This window comes from Rhodotorula graminis, assembly GCF_001329695.1.
Source record: "Rhodotorula graminis WP1 unplaced genomic scaffold RHOBAscaffold_1, whole genome shotgun sequence".
Classification (NCBI taxonomy): domain Eukaryota; kingdom Fungi; phylum Basidiomycota; class Microbotryomycetes; order Sporidiobolales; family Sporidiobolaceae; genus Rhodotorula; species Rhodotorula graminis.
Genome location: NW_017264928.1, coordinates 1,572,227 through 1,597,697, shown reverse-complemented (window position 1 = coordinate 1,597,697; position 25,471 = coordinate 1,572,227). Strand labels below are relative to the sequence as shown.

The following is a 25,471-nucleotide window of genomic DNA, read 5'->3' as shown; positions in this document are numbered from 1 at the left end:
CTCTCAAGCCTCGACTCGCGCACCTCTCGACTCACAGCAGGGCAGCGGATACAGATACGTTGCACAGAGTCTACTACAGCGCCGACTTCCACCCACCCTTCTCGCCCCACACTCGCCCGACCGCCTCGCCGACCCAGAGCAGGTGCTGGTCAAAGTACCTCGGCGCGACGAGCGACAGGCCGAGAGGGCACCCGGACGGGCCCGCAAAGCCAGGAACCTGCGTGAGAGGGCCAGTCAGTGAACGAAAGCGAGGTGTGCGACAGCTCGAGAGGGGGAGAGAGGAAGAGAGAGGGAAAGGGAAAGGGCCGGACGCACGTTCAAGACGGGGACCTGGAGAATAGTCCACATGAGGTTGAAGCTCGCGTCGCCCGTGAAGCGGTCAGGCTCGACAAGCTTGATGGCCTCGTCGACCGTGCTTGGCGTCACGAGCGCATCGTACCGGCTCGCGATCGCGTCCAGCTTGGGCCGAAGCGCGGCAATCTTGTCGTAGCCCTCGAGCTGCTGCGCTCGTGTGATCTTGGACTCGTTGCGGACGTGGCTGAGGATGAGCGGGTCGAGAACGTCGGCGTGCATGAGGTAGTCGCCGAGGAAGGCGGAACGGCCCTCGCCCGACAGGACGTAGCTGCGGACAGGAGGGAAGGAGATGTCAGTGGGCACGAGTAGATATAGAAAGAGAGGTCGGACGCACGGATACAGGCGCCACAGCTCCTCGAACTCGGCGGGCAAGTCGACCTCCTCGACCTCGGCACCCTCCTCGACGAGCAGCGTCTTGGCCTTCTCCCACGCCGCTCTCGTGCCCTCCTCGGCGCGTGGCCACACGTGCGTCTTGACAAGGCCGAACTTGGCGCCCTTGAGCGAGAGCGGCTCGACAGGAGGAGGGACGTCGTCCTCGAGGCGGAAGGCGTCGGCGAGGAGCTTGAGGTCGGCGACCGAGCGAGCGTACAGGCCGAGGGTGTCGCACGTGAGCGAGTCTGGGAGGTACGGGAACGCGCAGGATGTTAGCTGAGCGCCCGAGAGAAAGAGCGCGGTCCTCCTGGACCCAGGGTCACGGAGAGAAAGCGAGTTGGACGCACAGATCTTGAGGCCCTCGCGAGAGATGGCGTTCCACGTCGGCTTGAAGGCGTAGATGCCGTTGAACGAGCCTGGCCGGATCGTCGAGCCGCCCGTCTGAGCTGCAGGACGAGGTCGGGAGGTCAGGCTCGCGCAAGCTGCAGGTGCCCTGCCGCTCTGGCTCGAGCTGACAAGGGAGATAGAGAGAGAGGGACGCACTGCCGAGCGCAATCGGGACCTGGAAGTCGCCAACCGCGGCGCCAGAACCAGAAGAAGAGCCGCCGGCGGTCCTGGTCGGGTCGTGCGGGTTCCTCGTCTCTGGGCTGGAGGGGGTTCGGGCGGTGAGCGGCGCGACCTCGTCGTGGTGGGGAAGGAGACGGACGCACCCTCGCTGGCAGGTGGCGAACTCGGTCGTGGTTGTTTTGCCGAGGATGAGGGCGCCGCTCGCTCGGAGCGTCATGACGGGCGCGGCGTCCATGGCGATTGGGACCTTGGAGGCGTAGGCTTGCGAGCGGTACTGGGTCGGCTGGTCCTTGGTCACTGCGCTCGAGGGGGCGGTCAGTGAGGCCGGGCGAGGTGGACGAGCGGGGAGGAGGGACGGACAGATGACATCCTTGACGGCGACGGGCAGGCCGTGGAGGGGGCCGCGCTTGTTGTGCGGGAGAGCATCAAGTGCACGAGCTTGAGCAAGGGCGTGCTCGCGATCGAGGAACGCCCTGTGCGAGGAGGAGGATTGAGAGGTCAGCCAACCACGATCGCGTCCTCCTCTCACTCTCTCCCACGTCCACGCCAGCGAGCGCACTGCTGCGCCTGCTCGCTCCGACCCTGCCGACATCCAGCGAGACGACGCACCAGGCCTTGACCACCGGGTCGCGCTGCTCAATCCGGGCCAGGAGCGCCTCGACACTGCTCGGCCGAAGCAACCTCGTCAGCTCTCGTTCCACCACCCCCGTGAGAACGCGGGACACGCACTACTCGACGCAGGTGACCTCGTTGCCGCGGATCAGGGCAAGGGCGGACGAGGCGTCCAGCCGGTGCAGGTCGCAGAGCGCGTGCGGCATCTTGGGCGACGAGGAGGGGTGGGTCGTGGCTGAGGCTCGCGCGAGGGGACAGGAAGGGGGCGAGGAGGTTGCTCAGCTGTGCGCTTCGGTGCTGTGCGGGAGCGACCAGGCGTCGCTGCTGGCGCCGGCTCGCCTTATCGAGCTCCTCCCCCCGCACGTCGGCTCGTCGGCACGAGCGCCCGCTCGAGCTTGTTCCGACGCTCCTCGCTTGCCCGCCACTCTGCTCGTCGCTCCGCCGTGCCGAGCCCGCCGGGCACTCGACGGCAAGTCGGGACGATGCCGATCAGCGCTCCTCCGCCCGCGCCCGCGCTCAAGGCTCGCCGGCGCGCCTGCACCTCGTCGCGCTCGCCGAACGACGCCAACGCACCCCGACTCGCTCCAGCACTGCCATGGCCAAGGCCGCGTACGTGCTGCAGGACCAGACGAGCCGGTTGAGCGGCGGGCAGCTCCTCATCGTCGTGCGTCTTCCCCGCTCTCTCTCCCTCCTCCTCGTCGGTTCACTGTCGAGCCAACCTGATGACGGACCTGCTCTCGTCGCGCAGTTCTTTGGCCTGCAAGTCGCCCTCTTCCTCTCGTTCCTCGATTCGACGTCCGTCTCGACCGCCGCACCCGCCATCGGCCGCGACTTGAACGCCTCGTCGAGCATCAGCTGGGTCGGCTCGTCGTTCCTGTTGGCCAACACGTCATTCCAGATCGTCACGTCGCGCCTGAGCGACATCTTTGGCCGCAAGGCGGTCCTCCTCGCCGCCCTCTTCCTGTTCGTCGTCGGCGACCTCTTGTGCGGGTTCGCGCAGAGCGGCATCTGGCTCTATGCCTGTCGAGGTATCGCCGGCATCGGTGGCGGCGGCATCAACAGCCTGAGCATGATCATCGTGTCGGACGTCGTCAACGTGCGAGACCGTGGAAAGTACCAGGGGTGCGTCCCTCGTCCTCGACTCTCCCGATCGTCGCCTCTACTGACCTCGTCTCGTCCCCTGCAGCTTGCTCGGCATCGCCATCTCGCTCGGCAGCGCCGTCGGGCCCTTTGCTGGCGGCCTCTTTGCGCAGTACGCAACGTGGCGCTGGTGCTTCTGTTCGTCCCGGCCTCTTCTTCTCCTCCCCCTCGTCTCACACTGACACGTCCCGCTCGATCGCCTGCAGGGATCACGCCGCCAATGGGCGTCGGCACGATGCTCATCATCTGGTTCCTCCTCCCGCTCAAGCACGTGCCGGGCGATTTCAAGACCAAGCTGCGGCAGATGGACACGACCGGGTCCTTCCTCGCCCTCGCCATGACGATCTGCTTCCTCGTCCCTCTCGCCGGCGGCGGCAGCAGCTTTCGGTGGGACAGCCCCGTCGTCATCTCGCTGTTCGTCGTGTCGGGCGTCCTCGCCGGCCTGTTCTTCTTCGTCGAGGGCTGGCTCGCCAAGCTCCCTCTCCTTCCCGGCAGGATGTGCGCCCACCTCTCGCTCATCATGCGACTCAGACAACCTCTCTCTGACCTTTGTCGACGTCCGCAGGTTCAAGAACCGCAACATCGCGCTGCTCCTCGGTCAGGTGCGCCCCGTCTGGTTCCCTCTCTCGATCCCAGTCAGCCAGTTTCTGACCCACCTCTCACACAGACGTTCCTCGTTGGCATCTGCTACTTTGGCAACATCTACATGGTGCCGCTGTACCTGCAGAACGTCCTCGGCGCGAGCGCGATCAAGTCGGCGGCGCTCCTCCTCCCGCTCGTCCTCGTCCAGACGTTCACGACGACCCTGAGCGGCTACGTCCTTAAGTGGACCAACCGCACGAGGGCGTCCTTCTTTGTCGGCTTCGTCCTGTGGTGCGCCGGGCAGGCGGGCCAGGTCGCCTTCAGCCGGACGACCTCGGTCGGCGTCATCGTCGGCGTCCTCCTCGTTCAAGGGCTGGGCATCGGCGCGACGTTGCAGAGCAGTGCGTCCCCTCTCTCCTCGCACTCTCGAGTGTGCGGCACCCTGACGAGGACGCATGCGCCGCAGCTCTCGTCCTCATCCAGGTCTCGGGCCCGTCCGAGGACCGTGCGGTCGTCACCGGCGCGCGCAAGTGCGTCCTGCTCTCCCCTCTCTCCTTTTCTCTCGGCGCCTTGACTGACGTACTCGCTGTTGCACAGCTTCGTCCGCTCGCTCGGCGGCGCGATCGGCCTCGCAGTCGGCAACACGCTCGTCAACAACCTGTTCGTCAAGAACCTGCCGCCGTCGTTGCCGGACTCGGTGCGCGAGCAGCTCCAGCGCGAGTTTGTCCTGCCCGTCGATATGAGCCATGACGTCAAGGACCAGGTCCTCGACGCGTACATGGCGGGCATGCGCGCCGTCTTCATCTTCTTCGTCCCCGTCGTCGCGATCTGCCTCCTCCTCTGCTTCTTCATCAAGGTCCGCCCCTCTCTTCCTCTCTCTGCGGCCATGTGCAGCTGTACGTGTACTGACGAGAAACTTCTCGTTGCAGGACCTGCCGCTGTCGCCTCCCGAACCAGCGACCGAGCCATCCTCGTCCAGCTCGAGCGACACAGCCGTCGACGGCGACGACGAGAAGGGCCTCGACAAGGCGGGCACGCTCTCGAGCACGACGTTGGCCTCGCCTGTCGAGCTCGTCGAGGTCGAGGAACAGCCGGCGCCGAGCTGCTCGGCCAGACATGAGCCAGGTCCGCGACGAGGAGGCGAGGACGGCTCGACGGCGGTGCCGAGCGTCGAGTCGGACAAGTCGCCCGTGTAGAGACTGCAACTAACTAGACCGTGAACATTCGTGCACGCTCGCAAGGAGATGTGCGAGCGCGACGAGCGCGACGACGAGCTCGAGAGCTGGAAAGCGAGCCATAGCGACTCAAGCGAACGCTCTGGCGCGGGCGAGCTGGCGTGCAGCCGGGCGAACCCGTTGACTGGAGCAGAGTGTGCGGCAGAACGTGCGCGCAGACGGCCTGAACGAAGCGAGATGGGTCGCTCGCAGCGAGCGGAGAGGAGGGCGTGCAGCGCGCACTGGCGGGAGCGCGGCACCGCGTCGAGCACAGAAGCAGCCAGTGCAAGCTCAGAGGCAGGCAGGCACCCGCTCTGCAGCAGCGAGGAGCGAGATGACGGGTCGAGAGGGAGTCTCGTCTCAGCTTCTCGGCGACGACCAGGCTGCTTCTCTGCCTCTACCTTCGACAGCATGAGCGTCTTCTCCGCCAACTCTTTCGCTCTCCTGGTACGTCCACCGCCCGCCTGTCGCACGCGCTCTGCGCCTGGTGCGCCGACGAGCGAGCGACGAGCTCCGGCGCACCTGCTCCCACCTCGCAGAGCTGGCGTCGCACCCTCGCACCTCTAGGAGCTCGCGCGGTACCTCGTGCATCGACTGACTCGTCTCCTGTGCACGCAACAGGGCGACGGTGACGACTCTGCCCCGGCCGCTGCCCCGGCCAAGGCCGCCCCGGCTGCCGCTGCCCCTGCGGCTGCCCCCAAGGCCGCGCCCAAGCAGCACCGCGACTCTGCGCCGCGCCAGCAGCGCCAGCCCCGCACCGGCGGTGACCGCGAGGTCAACGCTTCAGTCCCTGCCGGCGAGGACGCCAAGGAGGACCGCGGTGAGCTCTTTCTCCTCGTCGCCTGCCTCCCCGCGACCTCGAGACGGCCTTCAGTTTTTTCCCCTGGGTCGAGCGGGCACGCGTGTGGGACGGGCAGATGCGGACAGCCTGTGCGGAGCGGGAGCTGTGGTCGGCACGGCAGCACGTGCGGCGTTGCGCTGTCGGGACGAATCGCTGACCTCGCTCTCCTCGCCCACCTTCCCACGCGCCCGCCAACTCGCACGACCTCGCCCACCTGCCCCACATCACCTCGGCCCGCTCCTCGTCACCTCCCTACCTCTCGACCAACTCGCAGCCAAGTCGTTCGCCCGTGGCGGCGGCCGTGGTGGCCGTGGCGGCGTCGCTCGCGGCCCGGGCGCCAACCCGCGCGGCAACGGCGGCACCTACCTCGGCGGCAACCGCCCCCGCCGCGACAACGGCGGTGGCCGTCCGTTCGACCGCCACTCGCAGACCGGCCGTGTGTGCGTCCCCAAATCGTCTCGTCGTCGAGGAGGGGGAGGGAGGTCGACGCCGGCGACGAGGGAGGGAGCCGTGGACGACCTCGGTGACTGACTCGTTCTCGTGTGCGCGTCTACAGCGACTCGGAGAAGGCCGAGGCCGCCGGCTGGGGCGCCGAGGACGGCAAGAAGGAGCTCGAGGCTGAGCAGCTCGGCGACGCCGACGCCAAGGCCGAGAAGCCCACCGCCGCCGCCGACGGTACCGCCACCCCGGTCCGCGAGGCCCCGGTCGAGGAGGAGGACAACACGCAGACCTACGAGGAGTACCTCGCCGCCCAGGCCGAGAAGAAGCTCTCGCTCTCGCTCCCCGAGGCCCGCAAGGCCAACGAGGGCGACGACGCCTCGTTCGGCCAGGCCCTCACCAAGAAGGCCGACGCCGAGGAGGAGTGGCTCTACGGTGCCCCCGTGCGTCCCTCTTTTCCCTCCCTCGTTCCCGCCGCGCCGGCGTCCCTGACCTCGTCGTCCCCCTTCCCTCCCTCCCCCGCCAAGCAGAAGGCCGCCGCCGGCAAGACCAAGAAGCAGAAGGAGGGCAAGACCTTCATCGAGGTCGAGTTCACCTCGGCGCCCCGCAAGGACACGCGCGGCGAGCGCGCCCCGGCTGCTCGCGGCCGTGGCGGTGCCCGTGGTCGCGGCGAGGGCCGTGGCCGCGGCGGCGCCCGCGGCGGTGCCACTCGCGGCGCTCCGTCGTCGCGTGGCTCGGCCCCGGCCGTCCCGGACGCGTCGGCCTTCCCGGCCCTCGCCTAAACAGCGCGTCGACCCGTGACGGCGCCGAGACGGCGTCGTCGGTACCTCTCCCGCCGACTCGCCCGCCCTCTGCGCCCTCCCGACCCGCTCCCCCTTCCCCTTTCCCCGCCCATCGCATCGCCGCTTTTCTCCTTTTCACCCTCGACGCGACCCTCGACGGGTCGACCGCCTCGCCGCATCCTGCTCGACCCGTCGCCGGCGCCGCCGTCGCCTCCCCTTTCCTCCTCCTTTCGCCAAAAGCACCGGTCCTTCTCCTTCGCGCCTCGTTCCGCAGGGTTTCCGCCGCGTCGTTTCAGCCTTCCTTGCCCCCTCCCCCTCCTCCTCATTCTACTCTCTCTCCCACGGACGGACCTCCCCCTTTTTGTGTCCTTCTCCTGTATTCGTCGTCGCAAGCGGAGGGTCGCAAAAACACCGGATCCACATATACCGTCGTGTGCTAGAGCGAGAGAAAGCTTGCGAGGAGAAAGAGCGCGCCAGTCGTCGTCGTCGTCGAGAAGCCCCCACATCTCGCTCGCCCTCACTCTCTCGCCAACGCTCGCCGGGCCGCTCAGCATGCCTGCGTCGACGGCTCTGCTATCCTCGAGCAGCACGGCGCACACGGCGAGCGCATCCGCCGTGCCGCCGCCGAGCGCCCTCGTCGACCTCCCGGTCGAGATCCTCGACCTCGTCATGCACTGGGTCGCGCTCCTGCGGTACGAGTACAGCGAGTCGCGCCGTCCGAGGCCCTCTGCGCTCCACCACCTCGCCTACGGCACCAACAGGCGCATCCGCCGCGCCGCCCTCCCCCTCCTCTGCCGACAACCCGACGAGTTCGAGTACGGCACGCCGCAGCAGGTGTGGATGCCTGGCGAGGGCCTCGTCGACCGCGATAACTACGCGCGCGCATGGCGGCAAGCGCGACAACTCTCGGCGCACCCGCCGTCCAGCCAGACTCGCCTCGAATTGGTCGCCTACCACCGCCTCGCCAACATTCCGCCTCTGCCGTTTCACCACGTCAAGCATCTCGAGCTTCGGCGACCTGTACCAGAACACATCGACGACAAGGTCGCGAGCGCTTACTTGGACGCGTTCCCGGCGCTCACGTCGCTCAAGGTCGTCGAGCCGGGCGAGTTCTTCTTGCGCGACTTGCGCCTCGCCGACCTGTCGCTCGTCGTGCGACCTCGCGCCTCGATCAACATGAGTAGTTTGTCGTCGATGTGTCGCGGCCTGCGACGCCTCGAGATCGAGGTCGTACGCCGACCTCGACCCGGCGAGCCGGTCGTCAAGTTCCCGCTCGTCGTCTTCCTGCGCGAGAACACCTTTGTGCGTCCGCGCCGTCCAGCTTCATCGATGGCGACATACTCCTGACTGTCTCGCTCCCGCAGCCGATTGACAGCATCTTGCGCGACCTGTCGCTCTCGGTCCGCCTCGACCCGACCCTGCGCTCCTTCCCTCAGCCCATGCGGCCCATCGTCGAGGCCCTCAGGAAGACGTTCGGCTCGTGCCGTCTCACGTCGCTGTCGCTCGACGACTACACGACCTGCGCGCCGCAAGACCTCGCCGTCCTCGCCACGACCTTTCCGACGCTCGAGTGCCTCTCGCTCCCCGACAGAACGACCTGGGACGGCTCCCGAGTGCGTCCCTCTCTCTCTGTCCTCTCGGGGACGATCGTCTATAGTGTATCGACGAGGACCTGATCTCGTCTTGCTCGTGCAGGCCGACCTGCTCGCCGCGCTCGAGCCTCTCACCGCCCTCAAGAAGCTCTCCTGTCGCCTTCTTCCCGTCACACCCGCTTCGACGTACGATACGCCGCCAAGTGCCACCTCTTCTCCAGCCACTCTAGCTGCCGACGACGCGCAAGAGCCCGACACAGCCAACGACGCCGCCGCCGCCGCCGACGACGACGCGCTGTTCGCCTCGCCACACGCGATCGCGCTCGAGGCGGCCGCGCACCTGCCGCACCTCGAGCTGGTCGGTTTCATCGGGCAGCACTGCGGGACCGAGTGGGTGCGCGTGTACAGGGACGAGCGCGGGAGGCCGGACGCGGTCGAGGGCGTCAGGTTGGTCGAGATGGACTTGGACCGGCCGTAGCGGAGCGAGATGGCGAGGGTGCACTGTATGCTGTCGCTCGCCGAGATGTGACCCTCCCTCGTCGAGAGTGCGAGCCCGCAGAGATAGCCTGCGAGACGAGATGATGCGCGGCCTCGCTTCGAGTCGAAAGCGCTCGTCCCGCGTCTTTCACAAAGGGATGCTATGCGCCGGCTCGAGCACCAAACCTCTCGGGACTCGTCGAATAGAGCGAGTCGAACAACATGGCACGAGAGAGGGACAGAAAGTGCTACAAGTTCGGCGGCTCCTCGCCTGCGCTCAGACCCTTGCCTCGTCGCCGCTCCTTCTAGTCCCGCCGTCCTCCTTGATCGCTTCCTCGTACCCTGGCGGCGCCGTCTCGGGCTCGTGCCCGTCGCCACCTGCGCCCTCACCGCCCGGCAAGAGCGGTCGGTCCTCGTCCTCGAGCGAGGTGCGCTCGTCGTCGTCGTCGCCGAGCACGTGCTGCTGCTCGCGCCCGCCTCGAGCCGCAGACCCTCGCTCCTGCAGCTGCACGTCGCCCGCCGCCGACGCGCCGGCGCCGGCGCCGGCCTCGAGTGCGGCGGTGCGCCTCGCCTGGCGCGCCTTGACCCACTCGCGCTGGAACGAGGCGAGGAAACCGAGGCTGAAGGGGCCGCCGAGAAAGATGACGAGGAGCATGATGCTGAAGTGGGTGCCGTCCCATCGAGACGGGGGCCAGAAGGCGCCGGGGAGGCTGTGGGAGCGCGAGAGAGAGGGGAGGAAAGGAGGTCAGTGAGGGCAAGGGGGATGGCGAGGAGAGAGAGGACGAGGCGGCGCACTGGCAAAACTCGTTGAGGCGGGCGTTGCGGACTGCGAGGGAGGAAGGCAGGTGAGCGTCAAGTCGCTGGAGCAACCGCGGAGAGCGAGAGAGAGAGAGAGAGGGACGCACTGTGGCGGTTGACCGAGTAACCGACTTGGCCGGAGCGGTCGATGACCTGGAGCGCGACCTCGGTGCCGTCTGTGAGGTTGGCCATCGAGTCGACGTCGGCGAACGCAAAGCCGGCCATGCCCATGAAGCCAAAGCGCTCGAGGACTTGGACGTCGTCGAGCGAGGCGTTGTGCGAGGCGGGGGGTTTGACAAAGTTGATCGAGTACGGCGGGCCGTCGCCGCCGCCAAAGCTGATGCGGAGCATCTCGCACTCGAGCTGTCCCTCTGAGCGAAAGATGTCGCCCGAGGGAGCGCCGACGTAGGGCTGGCCGAACTCGAGGGGGTCGAGGGGGACGGCGAGGACGGCGCAGGAGAAGGTGGCGAGGGCGACGAGGGCCCTGACAGGTGTGCGCATGGCCTCGCAGGTGCTGTAGCCGTCGTCAGGCGAGTCGTGTGGAGCGGCGAGAGCGAGGGCTCGGCGAGAGGTCCTGAAGCATGTCGTCCTCTCTGAGGAGCGACAACGAGCCAGCTGCAGCCCGTGTGCATCAGCGACTGCCCCGTGCACCTACCACCATGACGTGCGCCGCTGTCCACCCTTTCGTCCAGCCTCGAGGCACCCTCTGACGCCGCGTCGTCGTCCTCTCCTCATCTCCCCGCACAGCTCGCTCGACCCGACCCACGTCCCAGGCCTCGAGCGCGACGGCAACCCGCGCACCGGTCAAGCAGTGTACGACTCGGTCTCGCCCCTCCACTCGCTCTCGCACCACCTCGCCCACCAGGACCGCTCCTCCTCGTCGACCTCTCGCCGCACTCCGCCTCGACCACGCCCCACCGACAAAGACGACGACAGCGACAGCGACGACGACTGCGATAGCGACGACGGCGTCCTCGACAAGGTCCCGATCCCGCCCATCCCCGACCTGCGCTTCGAGCAAGGCGTCCTCGCCTCGATCCGCCCTTTCCTCCACCGCGCCGACGCCGACGCCGCCACCGACGAGGGCGACGCGACCGACGAGAAGAAGGGCAAGCTGCGCGCCGCCGAGATGGGCGCGATCGCGTCGGCCAACTTGACCGCCGAGGGCGGGCCAAAGGGCGAGAGCCCGAGCGACATCTTCATGGCCCCGCTCCGCGTCCAGTGGAGCCAGGTGTCGTACGTCCTCGTGCGGGATCAGGTCCGTCTCGCGTCTCTCTCCCTCTCCCCCGAGCGCACCTCGAGCGGCGACGCCTGACGCACCTCGTCGTCCCCCTCTCGCAGGTCGTCTTCCCGCTCCTCCAGGGCATCCTGTGGGGCGTCGCCGGCTTCTACCTCTCGTCGGTCTGGGACTGGAACAAGGCGAGGCTCGCAGCCAAGTCGAGCGGGACCGCGCGGCCAAGCCTCTTGCGCAGCGTCGGGCTCGGAGCACGATGAGGACCGTGCGTCGACTCTTCGCTCTCCCCTCGCGCTCCGTCGACGCGTCCTGACCTCGCCCGCCTCCTCCAGCTCGGTCACAGACACTCTCCTTTTCTGTACAGAGTCTTGTGCTGCAACGTCGAGCAATCATGTCGTGCTCGGGCTTGTTCGCGCGCGAGAGGAGAGATTGAGAAGGCCACCTCGCTCGAGCTCTCTCGAATGGCGCGACGAGAGATGCACAGACCGCACAAGTTACGCGAGAGCTACAGACGCTTCTAGATTCAGAGACGGGGGGACCTTTGACACGGAGAGAGAAGGACAAAGAGAGAGACCCGCCACCACCTCGCTCAGACGACGGCGACGACCTCGCCCGTGCCCGACTGCTTCTTCTCGAGGTCGGTGTCGCCGTCCGACGTCGCGATGTCGCCCCTCGACGCCGGCGCGAGCAGGTCGTCGTCGATCTCGTAGACGGCCTCGGGCACGAAAGACGACGTCGGCGGCGACACGAGGCAGATGCCGTAGTACAGGACGACGCCGAGGACGCACCCGACGCCCCAGCCGAACGTGTAGACCTCCCACCCTTTGTTGGGGAGTGACGGCGTGATGGCGTGCGCGAGGCCGGGCAGGTTGGGCGCGAGCGCCCCGATCCAGGCGGCGTACCCGCGCCAGTGGACGCCGAGCGTGTACTTGTACGGGCCCGCCGGATCGTACAGGTCGCGCACGTCGATGCGGCCCTTGCGGACGAGGTAAAAGTCGGTCGCGATGATGCACGCGAGCGGGCCGAGGATGACGCTGTAGCTCTGGAGGAAGTTGTAGAAGGACGCGGAGCCGTTGACGACCTTCCACGGGTTTATGGCGATCGCGAGGATTCCGGCGATGATGGACGAGCGCAGGATAGTGAGGTACCGCGGGAGAAGGGCCGTCAAGTCGGTCGCGAACGAGATGCTGTTGGCTGCGGGCGACGACGACGGACTCGGGTCAGCTCGATGGTCGCGCGCGCCTCGCTCCTTCGTGCTCGAAAGATAGAGGAGAAAGAGAGAGAGAGAGAGAGAGGTAGACAGAGAGAGGCAGGGGGAGAGAGAGGGAGAGAGCGGACGGACCGCTAATATTGACGCCCAAAGTTGAGAAGAGGAACATGGCGGCCGCGAAGAATCGTGCCGCCCGGCTCGCCGAGTCGTGGCCCCACAGCGAGACGAGCGTCGCCGCGTCCCACGCCTCGACGCCGTACAGCTGTTGCGCCGCAGCCGTCGCGATTACGCCGCATGCGACGGGCCAGGTTCCGGTGACGGGGACGATTATGATTTGCCACCAGATCGACTTGGACGAGTGCGAGAAGCGAGAAAAGTCAGGAATGTTGAGCTGGACAGTACTGCAGGCGAGTACGAGCGTCAGTAGACCCGAGAGAGGGAGCCGAGGACGAGAGAGAGAGCCGGCGCACCTGTACAAGCCGCCGATGGCGTTCAGGCCGCTAAAGACGGCTGCCGCCTTGCCGTGGGCGGTGAGCGAGCCGTCAAAGGTGCCGTTGAGCGAAGGCGCGTCGCCCTTGGTCGCGGCGAGGGCCCAGAAGCAGATGGCGCTGTAGCCGACGGGGCAGAGGACGGCCTTGACGAGGAACAGGTGGCGCATCTTGTGCACAGGGATGCAGCTGACTGTCGACGGCGAACGAGTCAGGCTGAGGACGAGGGATAGGAGAGAGGGAGAGGAGAGAGGGAGAGGAGAGAGGGAGAGGAGAGAGGGAGAGGAAGCCTCGCAAGGGCGAGTCGACGCACCCGGCGTCTGGATCGCCCAGTACAGGAGGAAGCCGCCGAGCTGCTGCGTCGTAAGGCCCAGGTCGATGGGCAGCGTGTTCTCGATGCGCAGGTACCTGTGGAAGGTCGAACGAGCAGTCAGTGAGGGGAACGGGGAGAGGACGAGTGGATGCGCGGGGAGAGAGCCCGCAGAGGAGAACGGACGTACGACGGCCAAATGGCGCCGAGGAGCTGCGCCATCATCGAGCCGGCGAGGTACCTGCGAGAGATGGACGTCAGGTTCATGAAGATGAGGGACGTAGGGAGAGAGAGAGGGGGCGTACGTCTGGATGGCGAGCTGCGAGAGATGGACGTCAGGTTAATGCAGATGAGGGACGCAGGGAGAGAGAGAGAGGGGGCGCACCCAGAGGAGCGAGAGGATGCAGCGAACGATGATGGCCGGGAAGCTGCCCCAGGGCCCGAGCGACGCCCTCGCGAGGACGGGAAACGACACGTGCATCAATGAGCCGATTTTGCCGTTGACCGCGATGATGATGCCGCACAAGGTGAAGCCGACAAAGGTGATCGGGATGGCCTCGCGGGCCGTCATGCCCATGGCGATGAGGGAGGCGCCGAGCGACCACTGCGGACGGCGAGGTGGGTCAGGCTCGGCTCGACGACGTCGACTCAAGGGTCGCGAGGACGTACCGATGCAGGGCTGAACTGGTCTGACGTCCTGTTCAGGCGAGAGGAGGGTGAGTCGACGAGCGCGGCGAGGACCAGGACGCACGCGAGGACGCACCAGTACGAGATGATCGAGAGCATGCCCCAGGTACGCTTCTCGCGAGGGACTGGGTCCAGATCTGTTGGCGAGGAAGCGCGGGAAGGTGCGTCGTCAGGGCGTGACGGCTGGGAAAGAGAGGATCTCGAGAGGGAGGACGGACCCTTGTTGGACCAGCGCTCGGCTCCCTTGCCCTTCCACCCGGCTTCTTGCTCCACCTTGAGGAGGCTGTCGAGTCTGCGCAACGCGAAAGAGAGAGGGAAACGGCCGTCAGTCGGGGGAATCGCGAGGAGAGGGGAAGGAGGAACGACGCACTTGCGGAGGTACTCCATGGACGGACGAATGGACGGGCGAGGGCGACGATGTAGGTGCTGGGTCGAGGCGGTGACGTCGAGAAGCTGGAAGGGGAGCGAGAGGGACAGGAGCGCGCTGATAGAGGGATACGAGGGGAAGAAGAGGAGCGACAGAAGGGCGGACACCGACGATACGGGCCTCCCCTTCTCTCCTGCCGCGTGCGACCCGATTGCCCTTCCGTCTCGTCGGCACGTCGGAAGAAGCGAAGAAGCAGAGTCTGGGGAACGAGCCGACGAGGAGGGCCTGACGATCTCGGCGACGAGCGGGCAGCAGGCTGGAGCGCGGTCCGCCTTGCACGCCAGGGCACAGCGGCGACGGTACCGTGCGCCGGACTCGATACCGCGAGCCGAACAGCCACGAGCCGAGCTCGGAGAGGAGAGGCCGCCCTCGAGCGATGATAAGGGAGCTCGAGCCCGGCAGCCCTCGTCCTGGGCTGCACGGTCGCCGCCACCGCTCTGCAGGGATATCTGCAGCTTTTGAGCGCGCTGGACAAGGCCGCCGAGCGCTGAGCGATGCGGTGGACGAGCGAAACGGAGGAGGGGAGGTCGGGGTGGGCGAGCGGGCAGTACTGGCGCAGGCGGTGCGGTCGAGGTGTGGTGCAGGGCGAGCTGGAAGGCCCTGAGGTAGGTAGCAGGCCGTCCTTCAGTCGAGAGAAGGCGGTGTCGTCGAGACGTTCGAGGAGGAGAGCGGCGAGCCTGATGAAGTTCTCTGCGCTGGCTCACGCTCTCTCGGGCGGGCTTAATGTGCGCTTGACGTACGAGTGACCAAAGGACCACTCGACAGAGCTCAGCACGACCAGGACAGAGTGCGCTGCGGGTCGTCGAGCGAGCTCTCTCGGTTCCACCGCTGCAAAGGCTCTCTCGACGACGACGGGCTTGCTCGATGGGTATGCAGCCTTCCGACGGATGCTACAGATGGACACGGAGACGAATTGGACGGAAACAAGAGGGGCGAGAGGGGTTGTAAAGGGCGGATGAGGATGGGGACGAGCGTGAGGATGGACAGCGCCAGCCAGCGGCGCGAGGGGGAGATAGTGACAGGGATGCGGGAATAAAGGTAGTGACGGCGGGACAATCGAGGTGGGCGGCGAGGCGATCAGAAGAGAGGGAAGAGATGGCCGTGCGGGTCGGGGCCGGTCGAGCCGTACTCGCTCAAGTCGACCTCTGCGACGGCGAGAGTGTCAGTCTCGCTCCGACGACTGCTCGAGAAGAAGGAGAGAGAGAGGGGAAGACGCACCAGGGTAGGCGTCAAAGTTGCTCGCGTCCCAGTCGCCGTCGACCTTGGGCACGTACGGCGCCGGGATCTCCTTGCGGTACAGGCGCTCCCAGTCGACCTCCTGGAACCACACGTGGCCGAAGATGTCGCGCGAGCCGTTGGCCAAGTTGCCGAAGCGCTTGGTGATGTCGTTCGTGAGGAGCGACTTGAGGAGGTCCTTGGCCTCGGGCGTAAAGTAGGCCGGGTACCGGATCTTGCCCGCGATGATCTTCTCGTACAGGCGCATCGGGTTCGAGTCCTCGGTGAAGAAGGGCGGGTAGCCGGCCTGCGGGAAGCGTGAAGGTACGAGAGTCAGGTGATTACGCTCGAGCCCGTCGTCGACGAGGGAGAGGGGGAGCGAGGACGCACGAGCATCTCGAACATGAGGACGCCGAGCGCGTACCAGTCGACGCTCTTGTTGTAGCCTCGCGACTGGACGATCTCAGGCGCGAGGTAGTCGGGCGTGCCTGCGGGTCCGTACGGGCAGAGTCAGCGGTGGCCGGCGACGAGGTAGAGACAGGCGAGAGAGGGTCTGGGACGCACCGCAGAGCGTCCAAGTGATGTCGGGCACGTGCTTGGCAAAGCCAAAGTCGGTGATCTTGACGTGACCGTCTGCGCCGAGGAGGATGTTCTCGGGCTTGAGGTCGCGGTAGATGATCTCGAGCGAGTGCAGGTAGTCGAGGGCGAGAGCGACCTCGGCGGCAAAAAACTTGGCGACCGGGTCGGGGAAGCGCTGCAGAGAGGTCGAAGAGAGAGCAAAGGTCAGTGACGTGTCGCCGAGGCCGAGAAGGACGAGGGGGAGAAAAGGGGGCGCACCTGGCTCTTGCGCAAGAGCGAGAAGAGCTCGCCGCCGGCGACAAAGTCCATGACCATGTACAGGTTCTTTGAGTCCTTGAACGTGCCCCACAGGTTGACGAGGAACGGGTGCCGCACGCGCTCGAGCATCTCGCGCTCCGAGTTGGTGTGCTCGACCTGCTTCATCTTGACGACGCGCTCCTTGGACAGGACCTTGATCGCGTACGAGCGCTGGTTGTGCTGGGACCGGACGAGGTGGACGCGGCCGAACGAGCCCGTGCCGAGCGTGCGGATGAACGTAAAGTCGGTGAGGCTGTACCGGGACGACGTCTTGCGCGAGGCCGACGAGCCGTGCGAGGGCGTCGGCGAGAGGACGACCTGCGGCGTCGGCTCGGGCTGCCGTGCGAGCTGGCGCGAGGCGTGCGTCTGGTGCCCGTAGCCGGCTGCCGTCGAGGTTGCCGCCGCCGCCGCCGGCTGCTGCTGCTGCTGCTGATGCCGTGCCGTTGCCGACTGCGCCGGCGCCTGCTGGTACCCGTGCTGCTGCGACGAGGCGCCGTAGTGGCCGCTGCCGGCGTCGGCCATGTCGGCGTCGTCGACGCTCATGTGGTCGCCGTTGAGCCCGAGCCCGCCCATCTTGCCCTGCACGTCGTCGTACCCGCGCTGGTCCTGGTACCCGGCGCCGCTGCTCGCGCCGTACTGCTCGTCGCGACCGCCCTTGTGCGCCGACGACTGCTGGCCCGAGTAGCCGTAGTCCTGCCCGGCGGCGCCGCCGTAGCCCGGCGCTCGCATCGTCGCGCTCTGGGGCCGAGGCACCGACTGGTGCGAGCTGTGCGACGTCGACGCTGCGTCTGCGAGAAGTAGAGGAGGGTGGAAACGGGGAGATCCGTCAGGCGCTGTGTCCGGGGCGCTCGTCGCTGGGAAGGGGAGAGAGACGAGGGGACGCACAACCGGCTTCGACAGGACTGCGAGGTGGACTGGGCAGGCCCGACGGTTGCGCCTGAGCCTGCGACGGGTAGGCCGAGTGCGGCTTCTTGGTGTAGTCGGTCGTCGAGATGGCGGGCGGCGCAGCTGCAGCGCCGGCAGCACTCGAGATCGGGTTCGAGATGGGCGGCGGCGCAGGCTGCTTCGGCTCGGCCTTCTTGCGCGACAGGAGGCCCATGGGAAACAGGTGCCGCTAGTGCAGTGGGGGCGAGAGGCGAGGGAACGGCGGACGGCGACTGGGGGCGACTGGGCGACGCTCTGGTCGGGAGCTGGGCGCGGCGCTCGCACGCGAGGGCGATGGCGGGAGGGCGGAGGTACGGCGGCGACGACGAGACGAGCTCGTTCGGGTCGGTGTGGGCGAGGAGGGGGGAAGGCCTGGCTGCGACGCTGGCGGTGTGGGGAGAGGAGGGCGCACGCGGGGGAGAGCGGCGGGTCGAGAGAGGGGAGGAGGGTGCGGGTGTCGAGGCGCAGAGGGTGTGGTGTGCTGGCTCGGACGACGGCGAGGGCTGCAAGCTGCGCAGAACCGCGCTCGCTCCAGGGAGGGGAGGGCGACCAGCCTCCAGATGCGCCGCGCCGTCCGAGAGGGGAAGGCGGGCCGCGTCCAGCCCCTCCGCGGAGCTCGGCTGCGGATTGACCAGATGGACCTCGCGCGCGCGCTCGAGTCGCACCTCCATTCATCATCGCGGGGGCGGTCGTCGAGAGTGAGAGCAGCCGCAGAACTCTCTCTGCAAGCTGGGCTCGGCGACGCAGGCAGAGTGTCCGCGGAGCCGGCCGACGGACGCCGGCTCGTCCGGCTCGCGCGGCCAGCTCGACGACGCTCCTCCTCTCAGCTCTCCCTCATCACCCTCGCTCTTGCGCACCGGCTGCTGCACACGAGCACGACTTGCTAGCTAGCTCGTCACGCCCACCGCGCCACTCGACCACCTCCCGCACGGCCCTGTCCTCGTCCTCGAGCTCGCCCTCGTCCGACAAGACGACGATGAAGCCTCGCATCCTCTGCCTTCCAGGCTTCACCCAGAATGCCGTCATCTTCAGTGAGTCTGACTCTCCACGTCGTCTATCCCCGTCGAGCCTCGCATATGCTGACCAAGCTCCTCGTCCGCAGGCGGTCGCATCGGTGCGCTCCGACGAGCGCTCAAGGACACGGCAGAGCTCGTCTTTATCGACCCGCCGCACGTCGTCGAGATGCCGACCGGCGACGCGTCCGACTTCAAGGACAAGTTCGACTCGGACGCGACCGCGGCGCCGACGTCGGACGCCGACACGCCGCGAGCGTGGTGGTTCGCCGAGTCGCGCGAGGACGGCCAGTACCGCAAGTTTATCAAGTACGAGGAGACGCTCGTGTACCTGCGGCACGTCCTCGAGACGCAGGGGCCGTTCAGCGCCGTTTGGGGCTTCTCGCAAGGCGCGGCGTGCGGCGCCATCCTGACGGCGCTCGTCGAGCAGCCGTCGCTCGACCCGATCTTTGCGGCGCCGAGCCAGAACCCGGACGTCGAGTGGCCGCCCAAGCCGTTCTCGTTCGCGGTCCTCAGCGCCGGCTTCTACCCGCTCGATCCTCGAGCCAACGCGTGCTTCAAGGCGGGCGTCAAGCCAAAGACGCCGACGCTCCACGTGCTCGGCAGGGTGAGCCATCTTTGACGCTCGTCGAGCCGAGCCGCAGACCGGGTCCTGACCTCTCTCTTCCCCATGGCCGCAGGGCGACACGATTGTCGGCGCAGGTGCGCTCTCCTTTCTTTCCGTCGGTCGTCCTTGCCAACCTTGCGCCTCCCTGATTCTCTCCTTCTGCTGCAGAACGATCCATCCCGCTCACCGAGGCGTTTGAGGGCGCTCGCGTCGAGTGGCACGACGGCGGTCCGTCCTCGTTCTCTCGATCTCCTTTCCCTCCCTCGTCTCGCCCTGACGACGTCTCCCACTCGCAGGCCACCACACGCCGAGCAAGGCGAGCTGGCGCAGGTTCTTCCAGGCGTACATCGAGGCGTTCAGCGAGGGAGGAGGAGGAGCAGAGGCGGCCGCAGCGTTGGCGTCGCCGTCGGCAGGGGGCGCAGACACGCCGGTCGAGGCGGCGGCGGGCAAGCTGTAGCTGTGCGAGTGCGTAACGCGAGTCCCTGTTGCAGTGCCTTGAGCGTACTCGTCGAGCGCGAGCGCGGAGCAAGTCGGCCTTTTCTCTCCCTCTTGCCGCCGGACCGATCGAGTGGGGGCGACTCTGCCGCGGGGAACCAAGTTCCTCGCTCGCGTCGCTCTCGCCTTTCTCCTCTCGACCCTCGCACACGATGCTGCACCACTCTGAAGTCGCCAAGCACGCAGACGCCGACTCGCTGTGGCTCATCGTCAAGGGCCAGGCCTACGACCTTACCGAGGTGCGTCCGCGTCGTCCTCCGCCTCGAGCCTTGCCGGTGGCCAACCGGCTCGCGCATAAGTCGCTCACACGAGTCTCACCACCCGCACAGTTTGCTCCCGAGCACCCTGGTGGCCGCAACATCCTGCTCAAGTATGCCGGCAAGGATGCCACCGAGGTCCGTCCCTCCACTTGCTCCCCACCACCTCCCCTTCGACAGCTCCTCTCGCCTCAGAGCGTTCCGCTCGCCAGCCCGCCGGCCTCGTTCCCTCGAGCTGACCGCCTCGCATGCCCCTGTCCATCCGCCGCAGGCCTAGTGCGTGTCGCCGCCTCCTCCCACCGACCCTGCCGCCGACAGCCGACTTACCCTTTCGCTCGCGCGCAGTGAGCCGATCCACCCTCCCGGCACGCTCGAGCAGTACCTCCCGAAGGACAAGCACCTGGGCGACGTCGATTTGACCGGCCTCGAGATCGTCGCCAAGGAGGAGACGCAGGAGGAGAAGGACCGCAAGCAGCGCGAGGCCAACAAGCCGCCGATCGACGAGTGCCTCAGCCTGTACGACTTCGAGGTGCGCTCCTATCTCACGTTCGTCATGCCGAGTCGACCCTGACAAGGTGCCACCGTCCGCAGGCCGTCGCCAAGTCGGTGCTGCCGACCGCCGCCTGGGCCTACTGTGCGTCGCTCGTCCCTCGCCGCCCCTCGTCTCGCGTCCGAGCTGACCTCGACGTCCCCTGCAGACTCGTCCGGCGCCGACGACGAGATCACGATGCGCGAGAACCGCAACGCGTACCAGCGCATCTGGTTCCGGCCCGCCATTCTGCGCGATGTTGAGAAGGTCGACTTCTCCTCGACCATCCTCGGCCACAAGGTGCGCCCGACCAGTCTCTAGTCTCTCTATGGCCCTCCCTAACCACTTTCGACGTTCACAGACGACGTTGCGTGCGTCTCGCGCTCGTCCTCGTTCAATTCTCGTTCGACTCTGACCTCCTTCTCTTGCGCAGCCATTTACATCACCGCGACGGCGCTCGGCAAGCTCGGTCACCCTGACGGCGAGAAGAACCTGACTTGGGCCGGCGCCGAGCAGGGCATCATCCAGGTCCGTCCCCCACGCCTCCCTCTCCTCCTCCCTGCGAGCTCTTCTCCCTGCCTTGAGCGGTCGCTGACCTTTCCTTTGCCGCAGATGATCCCGACTCTCGCCTCGTGCTCCTTCGACGAGATTGTCGACGCCGCCAAGCCCGGGCAGGTCCAGTTTATGCAGCTCTACGTCAACAAGGACCGCGAGATTACTCGCAAGATCGTTCAGTGCGTCGGCCTCTCGTCGACCCGATCTCTGTCGAAGAGCGTCACTTACGCTCTTCCCCTGACTCGCAGACATGCCGAGAAGCGCGGCATCAAGGGCCTGTTTATCACGGTCGATGCGCCGCAGCTCGGTCGCCGCGAGAAGGACATGCGGCAGAAGTTCGCCGACGAGGGCTCGAACGTGCAGCGCACCAAGGGCGAGTCGGTCGACAAGTCGCAGGGTGCGGCGCGCGCCATTTCGTCGTTCATCGACCCGAGCCTCTCGTGGAAGGTGCGTCTCGAGCTGCGCTCGTTCCCCCTCCTCCTCCTCCCGCCCTGCCTATCGCCTCGCCCACGATGCCTCGCGCCAACGGGCTACTCGTCTTGTTCAGCGGTACTGACTGGTGCACGTCGTACACGCGCGCAGGACATCCCGTGGTTCAAGTCGATCACCAAGATGCCGATCGTCCTCAAGGGCGTGCAGCGGTGGGAGGACGCCGTTCTCGCCGCCGAGGCGGGCCTCGCCGGCGTCGTCCTCAGCAACCACGGCGGTCGTCAGCTCGACTTTGCCCGGTCCGGCATCGAGATCCTTGAGGAGGTCATGCGCGAGTTGAGGAGGCGCGACTTGCTCAAGAACGGGTTCGAGGTCTAGTGAGTCTGCGCCCTCTAGCACTTTCCTCGCCAAGCTCGACGTCTCGTACTGACTCGCGTGACTCTCTCGCAGCATCGATGGCGGCGTTCGTCGTGCGGGCGACGTCCTCAAGGCGATCGCTCTCGGCGCGACCGCGGTTGGCATCGGCCGGCCTTTCCTGTGTGCGTCGCCCTTCCTCGACCTCCCTCGACTCCCCCTCGTCGACTCGTCGTGCCTCGTGTCGCCTCGCCTCGCGTCGAGCCCCATCGGCGACGGCCGCTGACCTCGAGCGCATCCCGCAGATGCCTACTCGGCCTACGGCCACGAGGGAGTGTCGCGCGCGATCCAGATCCTCAAGGACGAGATGGAGATGAACTGCCGGCTCATCGGCGCACCGACGCTCAAGGACGTGACGCCCGACATGGTGCGTCGAGCTCGCCACCTTCATGCCCTCCCGCCGCCACTGACTTTCTCTACCTCGCCCAGATCGACACGGCCGCGCTCGGTCACCGTATCGTCGAGGGCGTCCCCGACTACCTCATGCGCGCCAACTACGAGCCTCTCGCTGGTGGTGCGTCCTCGTCCTCGTCCCCTTCCCTGAGCGTCTCGAGCGAGGCGTCGGGCCCGCTCGTGCCTCCGCCTCGCATGCGGCTGCGGACCGTCTGCCTCTCGTCCGTCCACGTGCTCACAGTGATTCTGATCGCCCACAGTCGGTAACGGACTCGGCGCGCAGCCCCGGCTCATCTCGAAGGAGGCCAAGGCGCTTCTGTAGATCCTCAGCCTCGTCCCTCCCTCGTCGTGCCCCTCCTCGTCGCCCCCTTGTTGCTCTCGACTAGTGCCCCGCTCATGCAAAGATACTATGTGCTGCTTTCAGCGTCCCGGACACGAGGCGAGAGAGCGGACCCTTGCGACTCGTCAACATCGCCGAACTCGAGCCGGCACGGCTCCTCACCTCGACCCGCCCCTCACGCCGGGTGCCACGGTCCAGCGAGGACGCGCCGACAGTCGTCAGAGCCCGCATCCAGCACCACCGGCAGAGCTGCACGCCGCCGTTCGCCGTCCACCTCGCCTTCGCCCTCTCCTCGGCGATGGACTTCCTCCCGCTCAACACGCTCACGCTCAGCCTCACTGGGCTGTCGACCATCGGCAAGACGCTCATCAAGCACTACATCAACCGCAAGAAGATCACGGACGAGACGTGAGTGGCCTTTCTCTCTCCTCCTCTCCTTCGCCGAGGCGGAGCCGATCACGCCGCCAGACGAGCCGACAAACTGACGCTGCACCCCCGACGTGTCTACAGCAAGGCGAGAGAGAGCCTGCTCTACGATGAAGCCTTCAGCGTCATGCGGTGGTTCGTGCGTCGCTCGCCCAACCTCCCCCCTCCCCCTCCTCCCTCATGCGCCTGTCCTTCTGCTCACCTCTGCCTCTCCCTCGGCACAGTTCGACAAGTCGATGATGCACACGGTCGAGGAGATGCAGGCGTTCGGCAACAACTTCGTCCCGGCGCCGTTCTGGGTCCGCGTCATCCGGGTCACGGTCCCGCTCTCGACGCGCATCGACGCCGGCAAGTACCTCATCGCCGGCCTCGGCGACGACGACATCGAGAACGTCGTCGGCGGTCGCGAGTGGTGGCAGCGCACGTCGCACCCGGAGAGCGGCGTCTGCGGCGAGTGGATCAGCCTCAAGCGGGACTGGGAGGGTCTCGAGGCTGAGGCCGAGGCGCAGCGCAAGGAGCGGTCGGGCGGCAAGGGCAAGGACGGCGAGAAGGAGCTCGAGGAGCGGCTGCGGCAGCTCAAGGAGGAGGGGAGGGAGGACGCCAAGCGCAGGCGCGAGGCGGGCAAGGGCAGGTTGCGGGCGACCTCGTCGGCGACGCTCTCGCGCTCGACGCCGCCAGACGAGCTCGAGTCGGACTGTCGGGCGGCGAGCTCGCAGCGCCAGGCGCATGGCGGCGAGGCGTTCCTCGACCGCACGGCGACGCACCACCACGAGGAGGAGAACTGGACGAGCGACCTCGACGACATGCCCGTCACGCTCGCCATCCACGGCGGCGCGCACTTCTTCGGCAGCACCAACACGCACCGCTACTGGTACTGGCGGCTCGCCCGCAAGACCGAGGGTCGCCTGTTCTCGGTCGACTACCGCCTCAGCCCTCAGTTTCCCTTTCCCTGTGCTTGTGCGTCCCTCTCTCTCTCTACTCGCCGCCTGTCTTTGTGTGACCGGTCGACTGACTCTCCCACCTACAGTACACGACTGCCTCGCCGCCTACCTGTACCTGATCCGGCCGCCGCCCGGCGCCAAGCACCGCGCTGTCGACCCGGCGAGGATCACCATCTGCGGCGACTCGGCGGGCGGTACCCTCGCCGTCGCGCTCCTGTGCCTCATCCGCGACGCAGGCTTGCCGGCGCCAGCAGGAGCCATGCTCATCTCGCCCTGGGTCGGTGCGTCCGCTCCTCTCGACCCTCCTCGTCCTCGTCGTTCTCGCCCTGACGCCTCTTCCCGCAGACCTCACGCACAGCTTCCCGTCCATCCTCCAGAACACCGCCACCGACATCCCTCGTGCGTCCTGGCCCACTCGCTCGGGCACTCTTCCTCATTCTGGCACTGACCCGCCGCCTGCTCCCACAGCGCCCTACGGCTTCAGCATCTTCAAGCCCTCAACCCTGTGGCCTCCTCCGCCGCCCGAGTTCCGCAAGCGTGCCGCCGAGTCGACATCTCTCGCCGGCCTCAAGAAGGCGGCGCACAAGTTTCAGCACGGCTCGTCGTCCTCCTCGCCCGGCAGCGGCACCGCCAACCCGACAGTCGGGTCCGCCGAGCACCATGGCCATCGCTTCGGCACGCTCGCGACGCACAACAAGGCGCACGAGCTCGCCGACGCGGTCGAGAACCTGCCCGAGGACGACCCGCAACGAGCCGAGCACTCGGGCGACGCGGCGCAAGGAGGAGGGCCCAAGACGCGTACCGGCGGCGAGCAGAACAAGGCCGAGCTCGCGCACGTCATCAAGGTCACCGTCGACGGCCAAGAGGTCGAGCTCGTCGACCAGATCCAGCTCTACGCGACCAACGAGCAGGTGCGCTCGCTCCCCTCCCTGTCTCTTTGTCACTCGAAGCGTCCCTGACTTCCGTCTCGCCCTCGCAGCTCGCCTACGCCTACGTGAGCCCGATCTGGCAGCCGAGCCTCGGCGGCCTACCGCCGCTCTACATCCAGGCCGGCGACAAGGAGGTCCTGCGCGACGAGATCGTCTTTGTGCGTCCCCTGGCTCCCTCTCGCATCGAGACAAGGCCTGACCTGCCTTCCTTGCCCTACAGCTCGCACATCGTGCTGCGCACCCGGACCGGTACCCTGTGCGCGAGAGCATCCTCAAGCAGAACGCGGCTCGGACCGAGAAGGCCAAGAGCTACCCGTCGACCAAGGTGCGCCGACTCTCCCTCTCTCTCTTTCGCTCTCTCGCAGGAGCAAGCAGAAAGGCGAGCTCACTCTCTCCCTCTTGTACAGGTCCACCTGCAGATCTACGACGAGGTCTGCCACGACCTGCCGCTCTTCTCGTTCACGACGCCGGCCAAGTACTGCTATCGCGCCATGGCCTCGTTCGCCAAGTGGGTCACGACGCCTGCGGGCGAGCAGCCTGGGGCCGTCCCGTCCGCCGGCATGCGCCTTCCCGTCGAGCGCGACCCGGGCCACCCGGACGGCGCCTCCCTCGGCACGCCCGACCGCGGCGACTCGATCCCGTCGACCTCGGCACCCTCGGTCCGCTCGACAGCCGCGTCGGCCCGCACCAACGGCCGCAAACAGCGCAAGAAGCGCATGCCGCTGCCACCGATCCCCAACCTCGAGAAGACGATCTACTCGGGCACGCAGCCGTTCAACCGGCCCGACTACGTCGACAACATGATCCGCGAGCGCGTGTCGATGACGGGCGTCGTGCGGCCCATGGAGCCCGAGAGCGAGATGAGCATGTTGCAGCTCGATCCCGAGGACATCGGCCTCATCAAGGAGGATGCCGCTCGTCGGTACCTCGCAGGCAGTCCGTCCTCGCTTCCTCTCCCTCCTCGAGCTCGGCGCACCCTCCTCACACTCTTCCTCATTGCCTC

General features: G+C 67.1%; 11 protein-coding genes across 11 annotated transcripts; 7 read left to right on the top strand and 4 right to left on the bottom strand.

Moving 5' to 3' along the window:
* Window positions 1-40: 40 nt before the first annotated feature.
* RHOBADRAFT_33129 (uncharacterized protein) lies at window positions 41-2,239 on the bottom strand. Its single transcript, XM_018413084.1, has 9 exons — window positions 2,023-2,239; window positions 1,903-1,956; window positions 1,654-1,766; window positions 1,437-1,590; window positions 1,270-1,373; window positions 1,074-1,172; window positions 695-971; window positions 316-622; window positions 41-217 (listed from the first exon to the last, which is right to left on the bottom strand). Exons 1-9 carry the CDS (start codon window positions 2,109-2,111, stop codon window positions 74-76), a joined length of 1,341 nt encoding a protein of 446 aa, XP_018274494.1. The 5' UTR covers window positions 2,112-2,239; the 3' UTR covers window positions 41-73.
* A 261-nt stretch (window positions 2,240-2,500) lies between these two features.
* RHOBADRAFT_50911 (uncharacterized protein) lies at window positions 2,501-4,823 on the top strand (the record flags this gene model as incomplete). Its single annotated transcript, XM_018415551.1, has 9 exons — window positions 2,501-2,569; window positions 2,654-3,027; window positions 3,092-3,183; window positions 3,252-3,543; window positions 3,611-3,647; window positions 3,713-4,028; window positions 4,094-4,157; window positions 4,225-4,483; window positions 4,557-4,823. 9 exons carry the CDS (start codon window positions 2,501-2,503, stop codon window positions 4,821-4,823), a joined length of 1,770 nt encoding a protein of 589 aa, XP_018274493.1.
* A 429-nt stretch (window positions 4,824-5,252) lies between these two features.
* Window positions 5,253-6,902, top strand: RHOBADRAFT_40989 (uncharacterized protein; the record flags this gene model as incomplete). Its single annotated transcript, XM_018413805.1, has 5 exons — window positions 5,253-5,288; window positions 5,463-5,661; window positions 5,957-6,122; window positions 6,239-6,563; window positions 6,651-6,902. The coding sequence occupies 5 exons, from the start codon at window positions 5,253-5,255 to the stop codon at window positions 6,900-6,902; spliced, it is 978 nt and encodes a 325-aa protein (XP_018274492.1).
* Window positions 6,903-7,571: 669 nt separating this feature from the next.
* Window positions 7,572-9,014, top strand: RHOBADRAFT_50909 (uncharacterized protein; the record flags this gene model as incomplete). The annotated part of the gene is made up of 3 exons (XM_018415550.1): window positions 7,572-8,204; window positions 8,267-8,515; window positions 8,598-9,014. The coding sequence occupies 3 exons, from the start codon at window positions 7,572-7,574 to the stop codon at window positions 8,970-8,972; spliced, it is 1,257 nt and encodes a 418-aa protein (XP_018274491.1). The 3' UTR covers window positions 8,973-9,014.
* A 163-nt stretch (window positions 9,015-9,177) lies between these two features.
* RHOBADRAFT_50908 (uncharacterized protein) lies at window positions 9,178-10,270 on the bottom strand (the record flags this gene model as incomplete). The annotated part of the gene is made up of 3 exons (XM_018415549.1): window positions 9,178-9,681; window positions 9,767-9,797; window positions 9,877-10,270. Coding segments are annotated over 3 exons (928 nt in total), but the record flags the coding sequence as incomplete, so codon positions are not given.
* Window positions 10,271-10,428: 158 nt separating this feature from the next.
* Window positions 10,429-11,263, top strand: RHOBADRAFT_40986 (uncharacterized protein; the record flags this gene model as incomplete). Its single annotated transcript, XM_018413804.1, has 3 exons — window positions 10,429-10,433; window positions 10,517-11,027; window positions 11,111-11,263. The coding sequence occupies 3 exons, from the start codon at window positions 10,429-10,431 to the stop codon at window positions 11,261-11,263; spliced, it is 669 nt and encodes a 222-aa protein (XP_018274489.1).
* Window positions 11,264-11,592: 329 nt separating this feature from the next.
* RHOBADRAFT_40985 (uncharacterized protein) lies at window positions 11,593-14,085 on the bottom strand (the record flags this gene model as incomplete). The annotated part of the gene is made up of 11 exons (XM_018413803.1): window positions 11,593-12,197; window positions 12,346-12,614; window positions 12,684-12,894; window positions 13,015-13,109; window positions 13,202-13,252; window positions 13,317-13,330; window positions 13,397-13,615; window positions 13,681-13,708; window positions 13,775-13,835; window positions 13,917-13,990; window positions 14,069-14,085. 11 exons carry the CDS (start codon window positions 14,083-14,085, stop codon window positions 11,593-11,595), a joined length of 1,644 nt encoding a protein of 547 aa, XP_018274488.1.
* An 898-nt stretch (window positions 14,086-14,983) lies between these two features.
* On the bottom strand, window positions 14,984-16,738 carry RHOBADRAFT_47892 (uncharacterized protein; the record flags this gene model as incomplete). The annotated part of the gene is made up of 5 exons (XM_018415064.1): window positions 14,984-15,270; window positions 15,344-15,647; window positions 15,731-15,828; window positions 15,905-16,094; window positions 16,178-16,738. The coding sequence occupies 5 exons, from the start codon at window positions 16,736-16,738 to the stop codon at window positions 15,203-15,205; spliced, it is 1,221 nt and encodes a 406-aa protein (XP_018274487.1). The 3' UTR covers window positions 14,984-15,202.
* A 1,095-nt stretch (window positions 16,739-17,833) lies between these two features.
* Window positions 17,834-19,255, top strand: RHOBADRAFT_65922 (uncharacterized protein). The gene is made up of 5 exons (XM_018418817.1): window positions 17,834-18,171; window positions 18,243-18,760; window positions 18,834-18,855; window positions 18,929-18,988; window positions 19,057-19,255. The coding sequence occupies exons 1-5, from the start codon at window positions 18,117-18,119 to the stop codon at window positions 19,215-19,217; spliced, it is 816 nt and encodes a 271-aa protein (XP_018274486.1). The 5' UTR covers window positions 17,834-18,116; the 3' UTR covers window positions 19,218-19,255.
* A 152-nt stretch (window positions 19,256-19,407) lies between these two features.
* On the top strand, window positions 19,408-21,983 carry RHOBADRAFT_10897 (uncharacterized protein; the record flags this gene model as incomplete). Its single annotated transcript, XM_018412015.1, has 11 exons — window positions 19,408-19,494; window positions 19,585-19,650; window positions 19,862-20,041; window positions 20,104-20,146; window positions 20,211-20,354; window positions 20,475-20,569; window positions 20,654-20,775; window positions 20,845-21,043; window positions 21,179-21,402; window positions 21,476-21,564; window positions 21,685-21,983. The coding sequence occupies 11 exons, from the start codon at window positions 19,408-19,410 to the stop codon at window positions 21,981-21,983; spliced, it is 1,548 nt and encodes a 515-aa protein (XP_018274485.1).
* Window positions 21,984-23,401: 1,418 nt separating this feature from the next.
* Window positions 23,402-25,394, top strand: RHOBADRAFT_10908 (uncharacterized protein; the record flags this gene model as incomplete). The annotated part of the gene is made up of 8 exons (XM_018412017.1): window positions 23,402-23,555; window positions 23,626-23,820; window positions 23,885-23,938; window positions 24,008-24,086; window positions 24,320-24,626; window positions 24,689-24,793; window positions 24,876-25,040; window positions 25,215-25,394. Coding segments are annotated over 8 exons (1,239 nt in total), but the record flags the coding sequence as incomplete, so codon positions are not given.
* Between the last annotated feature and the right edge of the window lie 77 nt (window positions 25,395-25,471).

Excerpts from the sequence above, each read along its gene's own strand:
- RHOBADRAFT_33129 (XM_018413084.1), bottom strand. The coding sequence starts at position 2,111 with ATGCCGCACGCGCTCTGCGACCTGCACCGGCTGGACGCCTCGTCCGCC. Across the intron at positions 1,173-1,269 it reads GGTCCCGATTGCGCTCGGCA|CTCAGACGGGCGGCTCGACG; the intron begins GTGCGTCCCTCT and ends CTCGTCCTGCAG. Across the intron at positions 623-694 it reads TTCGAGGAGCTGTGGCGCCT|CTACGTCCTGTCGGGCGAGG; the intron begins GTATCCGTGCGT and ends TCCTGTCCGCAG.
- RHOBADRAFT_65922 (XM_018418817.1), top strand. The coding sequence starts at position 18,117 with ATGAAGCCTCGCATCCTCTGCCTTCCAGGCTTCACCCAGAATGCCGTC. Across the intron at positions 18,172-18,242 it reads CCAGAATGCCGTCATCTTCA|GCGGTCGCATCGGTGCGCTC; the intron begins GTGAGTCTGACT and ends CCTCGTCCGCAG. Across the intron at positions 18,856-18,928 it reads CGACACGATTGTCGGCGCAG|AACGATCCATCCCGCTCACC; the intron begins GTGCGCTCTCCT and ends CTTCTGCTGCAG.